The following is a 17,578-nucleotide window of genomic DNA, read 5'->3' as shown; positions in this document are numbered from 1 at the left end:
GCACGTGCCATTTACAAGGTTTATTTATGTCACGCATTTAAATAGTGTTTCTTATCGAAGCGGATCATAGATTTAAAACACTAGACAACTATTAACTCGAAGCAACAAAAAGGAAACACGATAAAACACGATAATACAACAATCAATACAAAAAAAACACCAGCATGGGCCTATAACATTTCATTAGACAATTGTACAGGATGTCATTTATTAAATGTTCTCAACATTTTTAACTGAAAGCGGGAAGTTTAATTAACTGGTTATTTTTTTTAACGTCAAGTCAAGTCGATTCTATTCATAAAGAATAAAGGAAGAGATGCACAAGAATAAAATATAATAGGATAAAATAAATCAAATAAAAAGACAAGACTGAAGTCAAAGCCTGAGAATGAAGTTGGATGATTTGAGAGAAAAAAACAACCCTTGATGATTGACATGATTATTATCACAGGTTACATGCAATCATCCACGGGTCACAGCGGTCACATGTGCAGTCTATTGATTGCTGTTGCTAATGGACGGATTCAAGTATTTAAAGAACATGTTTCCTGCTGCTCTGGTGATGGAGCAGCTCTGTTCTGTGCAGAGCGCGCACCTGGTGCACAGGCGCGAGCCCGCGGTGCGAGCGCATATGGAAGTGACAGGTGGCGGCGACGTGCGTCCGCTCGCGCCGTTCAGAGAACTTAGCGCCACAGCAGCTCGTCATTAAACTGGCACCTGAGGGTCCATTTATACATAGAGGGATATATAGAGCTAGATATATAGATTTATACATGTATACATATATTGATGTATAGATGTATAGATGTACAGATGTATAAATATATAGATGTATAGATGTAAAGATGTATAGATGTATAGAAGTATAGATGTATAGATAGAGATGTAAAGATATAAACCATTGAGCCAAAATATCTATTCAGTATATTTTGCTTTATTTTAATGGTGTTGGTGTTTAGTTTATATCAAATTATAATTGTTTCCCTTAACTACAAGAATAAGACAAAGATAAATTAAATAGACCAAAATAATCAAATATAATGCATCATCCCCTTTGTCTTAACTTAATAACTAGTAATACTAAATAAGCAAAAACATGTCTCTTAAAAAGATATACCTTTAAATGCATGTAAGTTATTCTATTGTAAGTTGTACATAAAGAAAATAACATTTTCATTAAATACTGTTACTGTTATTATTGCATGGTTGTCTAATTTTCTGCCTATACTGTTAAAGTTGAAATAAAATGTTTTTTAATTATAGGCCTTTAAATAATAAGCATTCCTCCTTTTACATCATTTAACAGGTACGTGTAATAATGATGATGATATTATTATGTTGTTATCATTATTATTGTCGTAATCAATCATCACAATGTCCTCTGTTAAACACTGATAATGGTCCCAGTGTGTTTGGGTATTTACACGACAAACAGTGAAATAAGCGTCTGTCCTGGTGTTATTAAGTGATGACAACACGCTGCCGCTTTACAGCATCACCGCGTTGCTCTTTTGTTTTCTGTGTGTCTTTAGTCTCCAGTAGAAACCAGGTCCACGTGCAACCGCCAATGGCAGCCCGGAGGACGGAGCTTCCCGCGCCACCGTCAGCCCCGGGGAGAGTATTTAGAGGCCGGAGTCCGGAGAGGAGCAGGAGAGGAGGCGACAGGTGCACCAGGCATGACCGGCGCCCAGTGCTCCCAGTGCTCCCACTGCCCGCACACAGGGAAGGAGACACAGACATGAGCGCTGGAGATGCGTCTGGAAACCACAAGATGAATGGGTGAGCTTCAATAATCCAGAAAATAGCATAACTCTCTTAACTGTGAAATGTCAATGGTTATTTTATATATTCCTTACACTTAATGCATGTAACTTATTACTTACTGAGGCCTATTTTGACTCCTGCTTCTGTAATACTGCAAATGTCCCGATAGTGGGACTAATAAAGGATTACCTTATCTTATCTTATCTTATCTCATGAACTATATGTCCCTGTTTGCACTATGTGGCCTGTTACTGCTGCTGCTGCTACCAGGCAACCACTTCAAACTCTAAACACACGACTGCTCCTCTTTGCGTTAACATGTTATTCAGCACGGAGCAGACAACACATTATATATAAATAAGTTTTGCAAATGGGGAAAATCACCTTGACTTATTCTTTTGTTTGTTTGTTCATGACCAGGACGACATGAGGGACATGTTCAGGGACTCTGTGGGGAAGAGGAGGCACTACCCCTTCCAGGTAAGAGGGGAGAACAATGTATAAAACTGGAGTGATGGTTTATTCCCACTACGCACCCTGACCGTTCCTGAATGTTCTTGCTCTATTTAACATTGGTGAGTGTTACCTATCACCTGTGTCACTGACGCAGCTTGAAATGTCAGAATCAGGTCCCGCAAGTTTAAGAGTTGTGGATGAGTTAAAAAGACTTAAAAGTCCTAAATAAACTGTGTTTATCTCCAATATTCAGCAGGACTCTTTAGAATATGAAAAACTCTAAACAAACTTTGGCAGCTTTTCTGGTTCAGGAAGACGGGGGTCGTGGGTTACACCTTGATAGTGTTTGTTTTTTCTTGGCATGAAAACCAGTTAATCGCTAGGAAACAGAGCCCAACAGAAACAATCCCAACGTCTGGCTGCAGGGGGCGCTGTTGCTCAGCAAAAGTTACATAGTGTTGCTTTAAAGAAAGTGGCCCAGATCCCCATCCTGCCACTAAGTTTGATGGAATTGGGTTTTATTAATTCTGCTAACAAATAAACCAAAATTATAACCTCCTTGGCAAAGGGTAGCTCCTGAGCAGCCAGAAGGGTTAAAGCTGTCTCTCTGGCTTACAGACTTGATTAGTTCCATCTTAAGTTTAAATTGTATTAAACTGTATCTGTCATATCTAGTATTAGTGTGGTTTTATCCCATTTTATTGACTTTTATTTCTTCTTATTTGTTCTATTGTTTAAAATTTGTTTTATTTTTCAAATCAGCTAATTATCTTATACCCAATTAAAATTACTTATTGTTTTCTCATTGTGCACAGTTTGATAGATAGATAGATAGATAGATAGATAGATAGATAGATAAACAGATAGATGGATTGACCTGGTGGTGACAGTGTGGCAGTGACCGCTGCTTGCTGTGTCACTATATGATTGACAGCTGCCAGCTACACTCCTCACTGTTGCTTTCAACTGACCTCCGAGAATTTGTTGCTTTTATACAAGAAAACCTCACATTTAACAGCTAACACCACAATTAACAATCATCCCCCTCATCCGTTCAGCAAATCCATGTAATTTGCACAAGGCCTGATGGGCTGTGACTGGTTGGGAGGCAGTGTAATGTTAGCTGACGTTTCTTCTGCCAGCTCACTCTGCTCTGCGACCTTAACAGTCACATTTATCTTCAGCGTCAGACTCAAGCATCCTGATTCACAGAAGACTGTTTGAAAATGGGAGAGAATGAGGTTTATTTTGAGGGATCATCTGTGTGATGGTTGTTCAGCTGTCTTGTGGTGGGTGGCTGGAAGGCAGTGTCTTGTTAGCTGGTTGACTGTGTGAGTGCCAGCTTACCTGCTGCTGCCCTCCAGCTTTCCACATGTACATCCTCACCAAGAACTTCTTACTTTACTGTGAACTTCTACTTATTGAAACACATATAATATCAGCGTCAATATGCAATTGTGTTGCATTGCTTGCAATTTGGTGTCATAGACTGATGCCCCCTAGTGGTTGGCTGCAGCATAGGTCATAAACACCACAATCGTTGTATCAGAGGATGGGTCAAATAAAGTACACGTTTGATAATGTTTTTCTCAAAGATGGTTTCTGTCATTTGAAGTAGTTTTTTTTCCCACACTGATATTTGAGTTTCAATTCTTCTGGTAGCTTGGATTTAAATTTTTGAAGCTACAATAACAGAGTAACCCATAATGATTGACAGCTGAGACTGACTTGCAATTGGTCAAGCTTGTATTATGGTACCAGGCAAGATAGAATAAGTGGAAACGCATCATCAATCTTTATATACAGTCAATTTTTGGAATGGCATAAACATTCCAGGCCGAAATTTTAATTTGCTAATTAAGAAAAACATGTTTCTCAGTTGCAGAGACATCAAAGATTCCAGGCTCATCAGCTAAATCAGATAATGCAGAAATCGTTTTATTGCTGGATGGATGTTTCACAATTTGCTGGGCTCAAATCAGTCAGAATTGCCAAATTGGAACGCTTCACCTTAACAAATAGAGGAATGTAAACATTAGGGAAGTAGAGATGAGACTTAGACAAAGTAAACAAAGTGTACAAATCCAACACTTAAAAATTCTTCAGCCGCAGCAGTGGTCATCAAATGGAGTGTTCATCATCATTGTCATTAGCAGGATGGTCCCCATTACACACAAATATACACACATATCCTGACGTGCTTTGCTTTGACACTGATGGTATTTGAGTCTGAAGCTAGTGGATCATTTGGTCTCTCATGTGTCTGAAGACGTCGCCCAAACCCAACTCACTGGAGCAGCTCCCAGTCCACCGCTCATTAATCCAGCTCAGGAAACACTGACATGAAAACAGCCGTGTGTCAATAAGCTCCGTCATAGCTCCACGCGTTTCTTTATGATGATTTCCCGCACCAGCGCTGTGACCTCCGCCCGGACGCTCTCCATGGCCTCGTCAGTTCGCCAGAAGCGGACAACTTTCCCCTCGGGATTCACCAGAAACTTCCAGAAGTTCCACTTTGGGATTTTCTGCACAGAATCTGGAAAACAATATGGTTTCACAGAGTCATTAAAGATGCATTGGAAAGTTTGAGTTGAGCCATAAATCACGATAAATTGTTATTTTAGCAGGAGATGGACGAAATAATCCTGAAGACTTGTTATGTGTCAGGTATCTTAAAGTTATAGATGAGGGGGCGGGTCTCTGAAGTGATACCTGAATTAATCAACAAAGCTATTTACCATATCCACTGGTTAGATTCATTTAAACCACACAACATTGAGAGTCAATAAAAACATTCAGTAATTATAAATCAGTACCAGAGCTAACAATCCCTCAGGAGTTCATAAATGAGTCATAAGCATTGATATTAACTGAACTCCTCAGGAAAAAAAATGAGTAAAGTGAACATAAAAGGGGGAGATCTACTTCTTCTACATTTATATGTATCTTTGTGTATTTTCACAGACAGTAAGCGATAATACAGCTTCACCTTTTCATTATGAGCTGAATATTAGTGGCCACATGTGCTAGATAATAGAAAGTAGTTTAGAATCTGATTAATAACTTGATCATATGAAAATAAGGTGGAGACCTGGTGTAGCCACAAATAATATCATAATCTTCTTTAAACACAGTGACTTCACAGTTTGCTCCCAAATAGTTGAGCTTGTGTGCACACGTGTAATTGCGGACAGATCCGTGGACAGATGTGTGGACAGATGTGTGGTGTCTCTCTGACCTGTGAGGAACCTGAAAGCAGGGTCCGCCTCTGAGCCCATAATTTTGATCTTGCTGAAGAAGGGGAAGGTGACCCCGTGCGTGGACTTGGCGAAGGCCTCGATGTCCCGGCTGCTCCCGGGCTCGGTGTCCCCGAACTGGCCGCAGGGGAAGGCCAGCACGTTGAAGTGCGAGGTGCCCAGCTCCCGGTGCAGCTCCTGCAGGGACAAGTAGTTCATCTCCGTCTGCTCGCTGAGACTCGCCACGTTTACAACCAAAGACGCCTGGACACCGAGGGAGCAGCGCGTAAAAGTTTGGTTATTGGACAAATAGGACAGATTTGTTATAAAAATCCCCTCACGGTGGTTAACCAGGACACGGTCCCCTCAGATGAACCCTGAGGGGATTGATGATGTGGACTTACTTTTCCTCGGTACTTCTCCAGAGAGACAGACCTCCCCTTCGCGTCCTTCACCTCGAAAGAGTAGAAGTCTTTGGGTTTCCTCGGCTTGAGCAGCTGCGTCTGCAGAAGGAACAAGCAGCCCACACCCACCGTCATGCTCAGTAGCACCCTCAGCCACTTGGCTCTGGGGCCGGAGGACTTGGTGGGGTAGCCCCCTAAGGCCTCCATGTTGGAGGGGGAAGAACAGACCGTGAGTCGGTGTCAGGGGCTCCAGACGTGTCGGGGCGGATGGAGGAGGGCGCTGCGTAAAAAGACCCCGAACTACACCAGGATGGAACAGGAAGCACGGGGAGGAATCTGTCAAAATAAAACCAGTCGAACTCTTACAACTATTAGAGAAAGTATGACAGAGTATAAGGACCATATTGAAGAAAAGCAATATTGTGATATGAATGAAGTTGGAGTTGAGAACCCTAATATTACATGGATAATGTCATAATTTAATAATTAAAAAGTCATAATATTGAGGGTATGAGAATTAAAAGGTATAATGAGAAAATGTCATCCAAAGTATTACAACATAAAGTCATGAGAAAAAAGTACTAATATAATGTGGATAAAGAAAAAACTTTCATTCAAAATAGTTTTTTTTTACAGTTTTTAAATAATAAGCTATATAATTAAAATGATTCAATCCTACTTAATCAATTACAAAGTATTTGTATCCCTAGAGCAGGATTTATAGGCTATACATTTATATGTTGACTGGTGTCTTTAAGAGGAAAACAAGGGTCACAGGTTTATATCAATGCTTTTGCTTTGAAAGTTTCAACCAGAAGTACTGATCTTTATTTGGCCTCATTGATGCTGTGGTGTAGTTTGAAGACGTTTGAAGTTTTATTGTGTTTTTGTATACATTTTTGCAGTGAGTTATAATATAATTCATTGTTAGTCTTTGTCTTCTCAGGAACAAAACGAGGCTTGTTACCTTTCATACAAACGTTTCAGGAGGTGGATCCACTTCCCCAGGAGCGGCACAGAGGCGCCTGCTGTGAGCACACCTCTGACCACTGGGCGGCGCCAGAGGGAGTGGAGCTTCGAGTTGGACACCGTGTGTCAGAGGCTGGAGTTGGACTCTCCACCCGCACACCATGAAGCAGCACGCGGAGGCCTGCAGGGGGCGCTGCAAGGTTATTATCTCCACAACATCCTAACATCACTGTCCTCTTCAGACCTGCCTGTACTTTGCATGGGCCAGAGCCTCATCATTACATCACCGTATACTTTACTGTCTACGTCTCTGATTTCCCAGAAACGACTGTATACATACTTATACATTATATGATATCCTATATATTCATTAATCCATTAAGTCCATACTGCTCTCTCTCTCTCTTAATACACATTTTTACAAATGAATGGACACAGTTGTGCAATATAAAAGCAAAAATAAAACGTCATCACTCAGTATAGAGCACATATCCCTAGCCAAACAGTCCCCTCATGAAACCACAATTAAAATTAATCGTCTCTTAATTAATGTCAATATCTGTCTCATCATTTGTCCTCATCAGAGACAACACTGGAGGGAGGTTTGTCCCACTGGGCGACCTTTACACATCTGAACACGTCACATACCATCAGGGACAGGGAACGACCTGCGCCACCCAATATCCCACAACAGGTTTGTTTCAGTAACAATATTTCTCTGTTTGCGTTTGTGTGTGTGTTTGTGTGTGTGACTCCCACATGGAAACAAAACATCCGCTGGCATCAGAGATTAAAATGTTTGATGGGGTGTCTCCTCTTCCTCCTGCCATGCTGGCTATCGCCCCTTCATGATGAATCAGAAATACATCGTGTGACGACAACGAGAACCTGTTGTTTCTTTGTGAAAGGATGACTCGATATGATACTAAATCATTTCAATAACATTATTCAACTCCTACTTGTGTTTTTTTATGCCACAAAATACAGGAAACAGTGGTTGAATATGTCCGAAACTTTGATAACATTTATGGATAAATACGTTTGAAAAACAATATAATTATATCAAATCATGTAATGTATCAAATCTAATAATAGATATCTGTTCACAGGGATGGATGTGGAGAGCAGCAGTGGAAAAACCGGTCAGCACACAACAGACTGGTAAAGCACCAGACCTCTATTTTTAACTTTTTGACACACAACTCCATCCAACACACACACAAACACACACACACACACACTTGCACACAAACACACAAACACGCACACACACACCAACCCACAAGATGTGGGAAAGTGTCTTACATCACTCCAGGAAACAAATGGCCTAAATAAAAATACAACTTCTTGAGAAGTGTCATGCGTGTATGATTGTCTTTCTGATATGATTGTGTTATGTTAATATCAGTTCAGATAATGGAGTCACAAAGTCCGCACAAGATAAGAGATAAAGACACACACACACACACGCAAGAAAGTTGTTTCACGGTTGTTTAAACATTTGTGTCTCTGTGAGCCTCCGTCCAACTTTAGTCACTCATCAACAATCTGAAGAGTTTAATATTTCTTGTTTCAAACCTGACAGGCAGAGTAACTTTCTGGATGTGGAGTTTGCATGTTCTCCTGTATCTGTGGGAAATGTCTCTGACTTCTCCAGCATCCTCCCACCAGTCCAAAGGCCTGGAGCTTAGATTAATCTAAATTGTCCATAGGTTAGAATGTGCACCTGAAAGGTTTATCAGCCCTGTGATACGCTGGTGACGCATCAGACCCCAATGTCAGCTTGGCTCCGGTCCGTGATCCTCAGTGGATAAGCGATACATGATGAAATCAATTGGTGTTGAATCTGCTTTAATAGGGATGTTTGCTTTCATTCTGTTTTTAATGTAAACCTTGTTTTTAAATGACACAACAGAGGACTTTCAATTGTTGGCCGTGAGAGAAAACGAATGTGTTTGAAACTGTCATCAGTAAATCAAAGATGAAATGCTGATGTGAAACTTTGTTTTTCCGTCAGCAGAAGCTGATGTGAGAAGATGTAGTTTGCAGCCATTCACAGTTCTGGACAAAGCTCCCGAGAGTCCACATGGAGGGTCAGTGATGCAGCTGGCAGCGCCGTCACTTCTGAACGACTACTGTAAGAGAAGATTCAAATTCGGCTTTATATACACAAATGTATGAGGAAGAAAACAGAGCCTCAACGACCCTGAGAAGATTAGAAGTTAACACCTCCTATGCTGTCTGTGTGTCACGCTGTACAGAGTACTGAGTAAATACTTTGTTGGGGAATATTTTCAGCCATGAATGAAAGAATATGTCACTCAGTGCAACAATATAATATGTATTATTATTAATGTATAATATGATATCTCCAGTCTTGTCCTTTTTAATTGACCTAGTACCTGGGGATGAAGAAGATCCAGGGCAATAACAGATGTCATTTCCCAATATTTTAGAAACCAAGACCATTTCTGTCAAACACTACTTGTACTTCTTCTGTATTGATTCATTAACACATGGCAAAGTGAGCTAACAGCAAACAGCAGACCCTGATTTCTGCAAATACATGAAAATATAAAATTACTCCAGTGTCATTCTGTCAACAAACTTGCATCAGTGACAGTAGAGCATCTCTGGCCCTTCCCTCTTTCCCATCTCTTCCCCCTCAGACACTAATGTTCTCGACTGCAGTTGTAACGGTACGGTTGCATTAGCCCTGGGATCTTCTGTTTTCCTCTGGAATTCAGAAACCCGAGCTCTGGTGGGAAGTCTGGAGCCGAGGCCGCAAACAAGACGCCACCAGTCGGTCTTGTCTCTGTGCTGGAGCAGAGACGGCAGAGCTCTGTGCATTGGGACCAGGCGAGGGGAGGTTGAGGTAAGGACTTCACTAGAAGCTGATTCATACAGATTGTGGTTAAAGGGGTCTATGCAAAAGAGGGTTTGTGATTTCTTCGTCTCTCTTTGACTCTTCAGCTGTGGGATGTTGAAAATAAGCAGAATGTGAGGCGTCTGCCGTCACACCTTTCTGTGGTCGGAGCCCTTTCCTGGCAGCAGCAGTTACTCAGCAGGTACTGATGTGTGTGTGTGTTTTCAGTTTACCATATTACATAGAAAACCATTTTTTATAAACGTCACTAAAGCAGAAATTAATCATTATCGGTTTAATTCCTCAGCAAAAATAAATATAGGTGAATTTGTCCTGAGCATGAAAGAAGCAGGACATTTATTATCAGTGTGAAGTATGAACTACTTCTCAAATGCGGGGAAATTACATTTTCCACAATCTGACAGCGGCTCAGTTCTCGGACGCATCCATCACCTTGACCCTCGGGCTCCTGCACCTCTGGTTGGTGTGGCTGTGCAGGATGAGGGGATCTGCAGCCTCCAGTGGTCACCGGGAGACGACTGGCTGGCCAGCGGCTCCACAGACGGCCTCCTCCGTATATGGGACCGGGACATCGCAGGACCCACAAGGACAAAGCAGCCGGTGATGACAATGAAACAGCCCAGTGCTGTCAAGGTCAGTGGACTACAAACTGGGACATGAGTATAAGAAACTGCTTGTGCGACATTTCTGTCTGGGAAAACTCAAGAGTTTTTAAATTCTGTATTGGTTGATTTGAAATCCGAAACTATTGCCATTAACTCTTTGATGACAAATAATAAGTCACAGTAGGACGATGAATCCTGGGATTGGCTACTCGTGCCGCTGTAACACAATCAGTCTTCGAACGCAGCCTCCGAAGGAAGCAGCCTCGAATTGGGACACAGCTATAGACTGAGTTTAAAGATGGATGCCATGAAGGCGAGCCGAAAGTGAACCCAACACCTTTTGATTGCCCCCAGGTGGCTGGCTGCGGTATAGACCATAAATCCTGCCTCCTCCATGTTAGCAGATAGGAAATGGACCAAACTAAGACAAGCACACATGAAGTAAAATGTTTGTCAAAGACGGTTTCTGCCATTTTAGATATAATGTCAGTCGTGTTTGTTTAAACCTTCATTTTTTTGGACTGGTTTGGTTTTAAATAGTTGTTTGATCCTATAAAATCACGCTGAGCCGCCATGATTGACATCTGACTCATGATTGTGCAGACTCCAAGTTGCGTCACCAATACAAGATGGCAGCGCCCATATTCAGAATATTTTGGCTTCATTATTGTACAACTGGAGGAAGGGGCGATTTGTCATCCATCTTTATTTACAGTCATGTGCCATCTTGTGGAGCCGGATACTGGTTGTTGAAACACTGTTATTAAATCTTACAACTATTCACTTTGCACGTGTGATTAGGCGATGGGATGGTGTCCATGGCAAGAGAAGATCATCGCTACAGGTGGAGGATGGAAAGACGGAGAGCTGAGAATCTGGGACACACAATCGGGGACTTGTGTGAATTCTGCCAACACCAACTCGCAGGTGCTTAAATTATCACAGAAGTACTTTACCGTGTGTACCTGTTGGATGGACAAGTCCTAATGTGTCCAGTTGCAGATCTGTTCTCTACGATGGGCTGAAAAGAAGAAGTGTCTGGTCACAGGTCACGGCCTTCCTCATCACCAAGTCACCTGCTGGAGCTGGGGGTCTGCTTCCCTCCAGCCGGTCTGTCAGCTCACAGGTAAGAGAACCGGAAATACGATCAACTAGAAGTAGAGCTCACACCCCCACCAAGGCCCAACACCTATTGAAATCAAAACAGATAAATCAAAAGTCAAGAACACAGAATCGTGACACATTATGGGGAAACCATGTAATTCAACATTGACCTTAAATCTTGCTGTTATTGTTTTTCAGGTCATTCTGGTCGAGTTCTGCACTTGGCCTCAAACCCCGACAGTACTCAGATTTACTCTGCTGCAGCCGACCAGTGCTTCCGCATCTGGGACCTTTAACATTCAGCATCACATCACTGATGGTGACTGTGGTTGGGGAACTGGTCAGACCTGTTTTGCAACTTATGTTCACACACACACAAGTTCGCAAACTTTCTTGGTAATACCACTGTCTGGGGCCTGTGCATTTCCTGTGCCCCTGCTCCGAAGTAACCACATTACCTCCAAGTTGAAAGGGTTGTCACACTAAGATAAGACATAAGCTCCTTCATGGTTAATTTGTACAAATCTTTGTGGATGTTTTTTATGTAGCAGTTTACTTTAAAATGTTGAGAGAGCATGAAACAATAACAACAGGACATATAAATGAAAGGACACATAGCACCATCAACCCCAATGAAAACTGCAGTATTCATTGTGGTTGCCTTTCAATGACATATCATCAGTTTTAACGCCACAAAGATTTCACTGCTAACCAATTAGCAAGTGTGCGTTCATTTCCTTCCCTTTAGCAGTGGCTGTGGCTGAGGGGAAGAGCAGTCGTCTTCAAACCAAAAGGTCGAAGCTTCAAATCCCAGCCCCAACGACTAATTGGAAGTCGCTTTGTATAGCTACATGTAACCGATAATGATTATTTAATTGCCATTTTCTGTGTAATGTGAATAAAAACACACAACCTCATCTGTGAACATGATTTTCAGGTAGATTTCCTGCTTCACGACATCAAGGTCTTTTTGGCTCGTTCGTTATTGTTTTGATTGAGAGACCCCTAGAGGCCGAAGTTACTTATTGTACATTATAGAGGTAGTACCACAACACAATCGTATTATACAGACAAATACGGTACATCTAGACAATCATTTAAAAATTGGGTTTTTCTTATGTGAATGTATTGTGTATGTGTGTGTGTTTGCGTGTGAACTGGAACTGCTTGACTCTTTTCTGGCAGATAATCAGAGTGCAATTTTTGGAATTCGTTTTAGGACTCATAAACAAAGAAAAAGCTCCCACACTTATGTTTCACATCGATGAAATGAAAGCGAATCAAAAGCCTACGAGTTGAAAGATATTTCGTTTAGAACTTGTCATGTCAGAATTGAAAGAACACTTTGTGCCTTTTGTGGAAAAAGTGGTGAAGACTTCCTTTGAAGACCCTGAGTGAAATAAACGTAGAGCAACATGTGAGGTTTTAACTTTGTCACCTCAGGCATCCGTTTCTCAGACTGCACCAAACCACTCTTCATCAACACACACATTCACAGACAGAAGCTGTGCAATGCACACTTCCTGAGAAAACATATCGAACTTTAAAAAAGGCTTGTGAATTTAGAAACTGAAACGAGGTTAATTCCTGCAAACTGCACTGCCTGCAGGACCCCAGCTATTACCGTGGTTGCTCGAAGAATAAAACTGAAAACGTTCCTCTACGTGCAGATGTCGCCTGTGGGGCTGCAACTGATGCAAACACTCATCTGTCCTAATCACCTCAGGGATCATGTCAGGAAGTAGAAAACCAGAGGACTGATGATATCGTTTTCTAACTGCATGGTTTTTGTGTTATACATTATGGCTATTTTGTCCATCTTGTGTCACGATGATGGCTAACACATATAATAAATTGATAAAAAGATCAAAATATAGATTAAAATATTTCAATTAGTATCTGAAAATGTCTTTCTTCTTCTTCTTCTTCTTCTTCTTCTTCTTCTTCTTCTTCTTCTTCTTCTTCTTCGAGAGAGAGAGAGAGAGAGAGAGAGAGAGAGAGAGAGAGAGAGAGAGCAAGTGAGTACCTCATCATCATATATTCACTACACTGAGCACAGGTTCAAGGATAAACTAACAAATCAAGATCTCCTGAAATAGGATGCGCCCTTGGATATCACTTACTTGTTTTCTTTGCAATAAGGTCACATTTAATAGCCAAGATGGCAGATGTACCTTCTATGAAGACATGTCATGCATTTTCTCACACTGTGGATTGTTCCAGCATTGTCAACTCATTGTCGGATTATGTTCCAAAGGGCGCTCGATTTAATAATATACAGGCTGCTTTATAGCACTTGAATCAAGGAGGGGCTATAGAAGGCTATTTTTAGGAGCTCCTACAAAAGCTGGATGCCTTTATCCCAGTGTTCAGTTTGAGTTGCATCATCCAGCCTGTTCAGGAACTGGACCCTAGCCAAAGTACAAAGTCTGTTCTTGCACCATCAGAAAGGCTAGAAACCTATTTATAGCTCTTATTGGCCCTTAAATAGAAACACAAGAGCTGAACCATTGTAAGGTAGTGAACAGGAAATGGAGTAATTCTGGAATGCAGGGAGCCAGCAGGTGAGCCACGCCCACCCGATCTACCTCTTGCATCTCCTCACACGGTCGAGAGCTGATTTAGTAAAACGTCCAGAGCAGCAGGAGTTTTAGGAAGACGACAGGGGAAAGAGGATGAGTGTTTGGCCTAAAGACAATCTCCATACTCAGAATTATAAGATCTGGAAAATACTGCTGGGAAAAAAAGATCTGATGTTTGCCTGCGAGATGCAGATTCTGCTGCGACTGGCTGTTCTGGGTAAACAAACATGCTTTGACTTATAGTTAATTTCCACTCTGAATGATTTAGAGAGATCATGCACAAGACTTGCATTGTATTTCTTTAGCAGTTTGCAGGGGCATGCTTAATACTATAGCACTCCATCTAAAAGATGACTTTGTGATATGAAAGAAACAACTCAAATTAAACAAATGCTGGATGTAGTTGGAAGACATTCCAGCATTAAAATAGAGTAATCCATCCATGCCCAGTGATGGAATCAGGTCAGAAACACAGATGTTAATAGCTCAACCATTCTTCCTTTCTGTTTTGTCCCCCTGACCCAGTGGTGAGCCTTGTCGTAGCGGTGGCTCAGATCCCCTCACCTCACTTCCTGTTCCAGAGACCCATGTCCTGGTCCAAAGCGCGGGAGTTTTGTCAGCGGCACTATGTGGACCTGGCCGTGCTAAACACAGAGCAGCAGTACTTTGCTGTCCTCAATGCCACCCTTGCAAGCAAAGTCAGCTTCTGGCTCGGTCTGCGGCGTCAGAGCAGCCTCAGCAACTGGACCTGGGTGAACGGGGAAGAGCTGAAGTACACACACTGGTACAGGAGGAATTACAGAAGCCTCTGTGCCAGTTTGGAATCCATGTTGGATAAAGACAAGAAGATGCTGGCTCGCTTCTGTGACGAGCCGCACATGTTTGTCTGTCAGGGTGAGTAATGCTTCATCGTAGTTGTTTACAAGTTATAAAGTGGTAAATATGATAAATATGAAACATGAAAATCATATAGATACACACATTACACATGTGGATACATAATACACATTATGTATCCTCTTCATACTGGACTACAAGTGGGAAACCGGCTTGTTTATTCTCATTCACAGGTCCAGTTGCTCCACAGACAGTGAAGGCAGCATCAGTGGGCAACGGTCAGTTGAATCTCAGCTGGAACATCTCTGCCTTTATGCAGATGACACCACACCATTACAACGTGACCATGTGTACCAGCACATGTGACACAGTCCTGTACTCTTACACCGGTCGCTCGGCCTTCATGAGCGTCAACATCTCCAGCCTGACTTCAGCCCCTGAGACCTTCATCCAGGTCGCTGCTTTCCTTGTTCGGCCTGACGCTGTGACTGGTGGTGAAAGGATCCTTCAAAGTGATCCCACAACTTTACACTACGAAACGGGTAGGAAGGGCTTCGTGTAAACTACATCTTTATCTGTTGTTGTGGACTTTAGGAAGATTTGTTTTGTGAAAATGACTGGTCAACACTGAAAACATAAAAACCTTCTGCTCGTAAACTCTTATATCGTTTGTCATATAGTGTCATCTCTTCTCCTTAGCAGATTCTACTAAGCAGCACGACGTGATCCATCTCATTTTGAAGCTGCTCCAGATCGTGTCCCTGGTTCCTCCGCTGTTGATTCTTTATCGTATCATCAAAAAAGGCAAGTCTCCTCTGTTGTGTAAGAAAATGAATATCCAATAACTTTCCAAACAAACCAGCCTTTTAAACATGCATCCCTCCTGCCTTTTCTTCTTCTCCAGGTTTTGAGCTGGATCATGACGTCTCAGAGGAATTGAGATCAGTGGAGAGTGTAATTATTGATCTGATCCCTGAGAAACCACAGGAACTGGCTGAAAAGGGCTAAACATCCATCACCTAAGGGAACGGCAACACGAAGAATCCAGAAAAAGTTGAATATATAACTTAAAGGAAGAGATGAGCTTTCCAACCTGGAATAACAGGACCAATGTTTGGAAGTTCTTGAGAACCTGACCAGTCACCACGTTAGTGAGGATTAAAATGATCCTAGTAGTAGATCATTGTGCAGATGGCTCAGTAGAGCACCTCAGGCTGCTGTCTGCTCACTGCCGCCTGCTCCCAGTGCATCGCCACGATCTCCTCCACCATTTGAGTCTGTGCAGCCAATGACTGGAGCTGCTGCGGAGCCGTCATTCAATCGGATGTGTCGGGGCGCCATGTTGGGCCCCATGTTGGGCGCCACTGTGGCCCTCACTAATCATCAGCAGAGAGACGAGAGGCGTTTTAGGAATCCTCTCATCTTCTCATCTCTTCCACAAACACTGAAAGAATATACCTGCAATGTATTGTTTCATTAAATCTGAGCTCATATCCAGCCATCGCTAATCAAAGCTAATCGGTTAGCATGATTAATCGAGGGTGGACACATTGATGAGTACACTCCTGTGAAACAAGGTGGGATATATGAAACCCTCTTTCTTTAGAGAGTAAGTGAATGTTGACATTAGCACTGTGAGTTCAACACAGCTTCTTAGCGAAATGATCTCAGAATGTTTTTTTTATTACTGAACTGATTTGTACTTTAGCCTTTTTTTAAACTTTTTTATCAAATAAAACCTCAGACCTTTAAGTTTATTTCAAAAGGCTTAATGTCAATAAATGTGAAATGTTCCATTTGGCCAGAAGTTACATAACTTAAAGCCACGTCATACAAAACGTCACTATCATGTAGATGTGGTGGCAAATTCTAAAAGACTGTATCAAAAAGACACACGTTTTTTCAAATAGTATTAAACAACACTTTTGTTTGTTTTTTAGATTTTTTTACATGTATTTTTTTTATATTGGTGCCTGCTGCCTACATCCAATGATGTTTTGGGACCAAGGCCAAAGCTCATTGAAAAACAAACTACGTTTATAACGCTGTTATAAAAACAAAAAATATCTCAACTCAGATACTGAGACACTGATGAGTCAAGAAATTGAAAAGATTTTATGTTTTTCAGAGAAAGTATTCTGTGCAAAAATATTGCCGTTCTCGCACCTTCACCTTTAGGTTTGTTTGGTTTCATATACGTTGTGTATTTTGGATATTTTAAAGTAGAAATGTACTGTATCAGAGTTATATTCAGTGTCTAAGACCTATACTTACACTAAAAAGCTGTTTCCCTAGTCATACCTGACAATGTGTAGGTACGGTGTAATCACAAAGCGATTAGTTAGTGTCTGTGGTGGCAAACTGTGTCAGTAGGAATTAACTAATGCAGTGAGATTGACGACTTGATTGATGAGTTCTGTTCATTTGAAGATTATTAAAGAACATGATGCTTATTTTTTTTCTGACACAGAGTTAGTGAAAGTACTACCACTCTCTTACCTGTGGAAAAAAGGTGAAGCTACAATCAGATGCTAATTATCTTATCCAGTGTAAAGTCAATAGGAACCTTGCCTTGTGCTAACTGATTGTTTTTTCATAATTGGTTGATATCCCACATTTTATAAGCTGTAAGGGTTATGTGCCTGTTTTAAATTTGCATTTTTGTACTGATTAAAAAAAACAATTTATTCAGGGTAACAATAAATGGAAATAAACCTTTCTATGGTTTTGTTTG

The 17,578-nt window shown here is 41.5% G+C and overlaps 3 protein-coding genes across 5 annotated transcripts; 2 read left to right on the top strand and 1 right to left on the bottom strand.

Moving 5' to 3' along the window:
* Positions 1 to 1,567: 1,567 nt before the first annotated feature.
* LOC133933516 (cell division cycle protein 20 homolog B-like) lies at positions 1,568 to 13,174 on the top strand. Its single transcript, XM_062380650.1, has 12 exons — positions 1,568 to 1,618; positions 2,185 to 2,244; positions 6,807 to 7,029; positions 7,414 to 7,523; positions 7,939 to 7,990; positions 8,850 to 8,966; positions 9,499 to 9,704; positions 9,803 to 9,897; positions 10,121 to 10,349; positions 11,123 to 11,248; positions 11,324 to 11,447; positions 11,624 to 13,174. Exons 1-12 carry the CDS (start codon positions 1,568 to 1,570, stop codon positions 11,719 to 11,721), a joined length of 1,491 nt encoding a protein of 496 aa, XP_062236634.1. The 3' UTR covers positions 11,722 to 13,174.
* gpx8 (glutathione peroxidase 8 (putative)) lies at positions 3,949 to 6,248 on the bottom strand. The gene is made up of 3 exons (XM_062381516.1): positions 5,861 to 6,248; positions 5,459 to 5,720; positions 3,949 to 4,756 (listed from the first exon to the last, which is right to left on the bottom strand). Exons 1-3 carry the CDS (start codon positions 6,065 to 6,067, stop codon positions 4,593 to 4,595), a joined length of 633 nt encoding a protein of 210 aa, XP_062237500.1. The 5' UTR covers positions 6,068 to 6,248; the 3' UTR covers positions 3,949 to 4,592.
* A 732-nt stretch (positions 13,175 to 13,906) lies between the features above and the next one.
* On the top strand, positions 13,907 to 17,562 carry LOC133938661 (uncharacterized). Of its 3 annotated transcripts, none has more exons than XM_062381507.1 (5): positions 13,907 to 13,989; positions 14,533 to 14,901; positions 15,078 to 15,386; positions 15,544 to 15,648; positions 15,749 to 17,562. In XM_062381507.1, the coding sequence occupies exons 2-5, from the start codon at positions 14,595 to 14,597 to the stop codon at positions 15,850 to 15,852; spliced, it is 825 nt and encodes a 274-aa protein (XP_062237491.1). In that variant the 5' UTR covers positions 13,907 to 13,989; positions 14,533 to 14,594; the 3' UTR covers positions 15,853 to 17,562. The 3 variants fall into 3 exon arrangements, with proteins under 3 accessions (XP_062237491.1, XP_062237490.1, XP_062237489.1); XM_062381506.1 differs by having other exon boundaries at positions 13,907 to 14,224; positions 15,547 to 15,648; XM_062381505.1 differs by having other exon boundaries at positions 13,907 to 14,224.
* The last annotated feature ends 16 nt before the right edge of the window (positions 17,563 to 17,578 follow it).

This window comes from Platichthys flesus, chromosome 3 (genome assembly GCF_949316205.1).
Source record: "Platichthys flesus chromosome 3, fPlaFle2.1, whole genome shotgun sequence".
NCBI classification, from domain to species: domain Eukaryota; kingdom Metazoa; phylum Chordata; class Actinopteri; order Pleuronectiformes; family Pleuronectidae; genus Platichthys; species Platichthys flesus.
The sequence above is the reverse complement of the archived record's forward strand: the minus strand, read 5'-3'. Positions and strand labels throughout refer to the sequence as shown.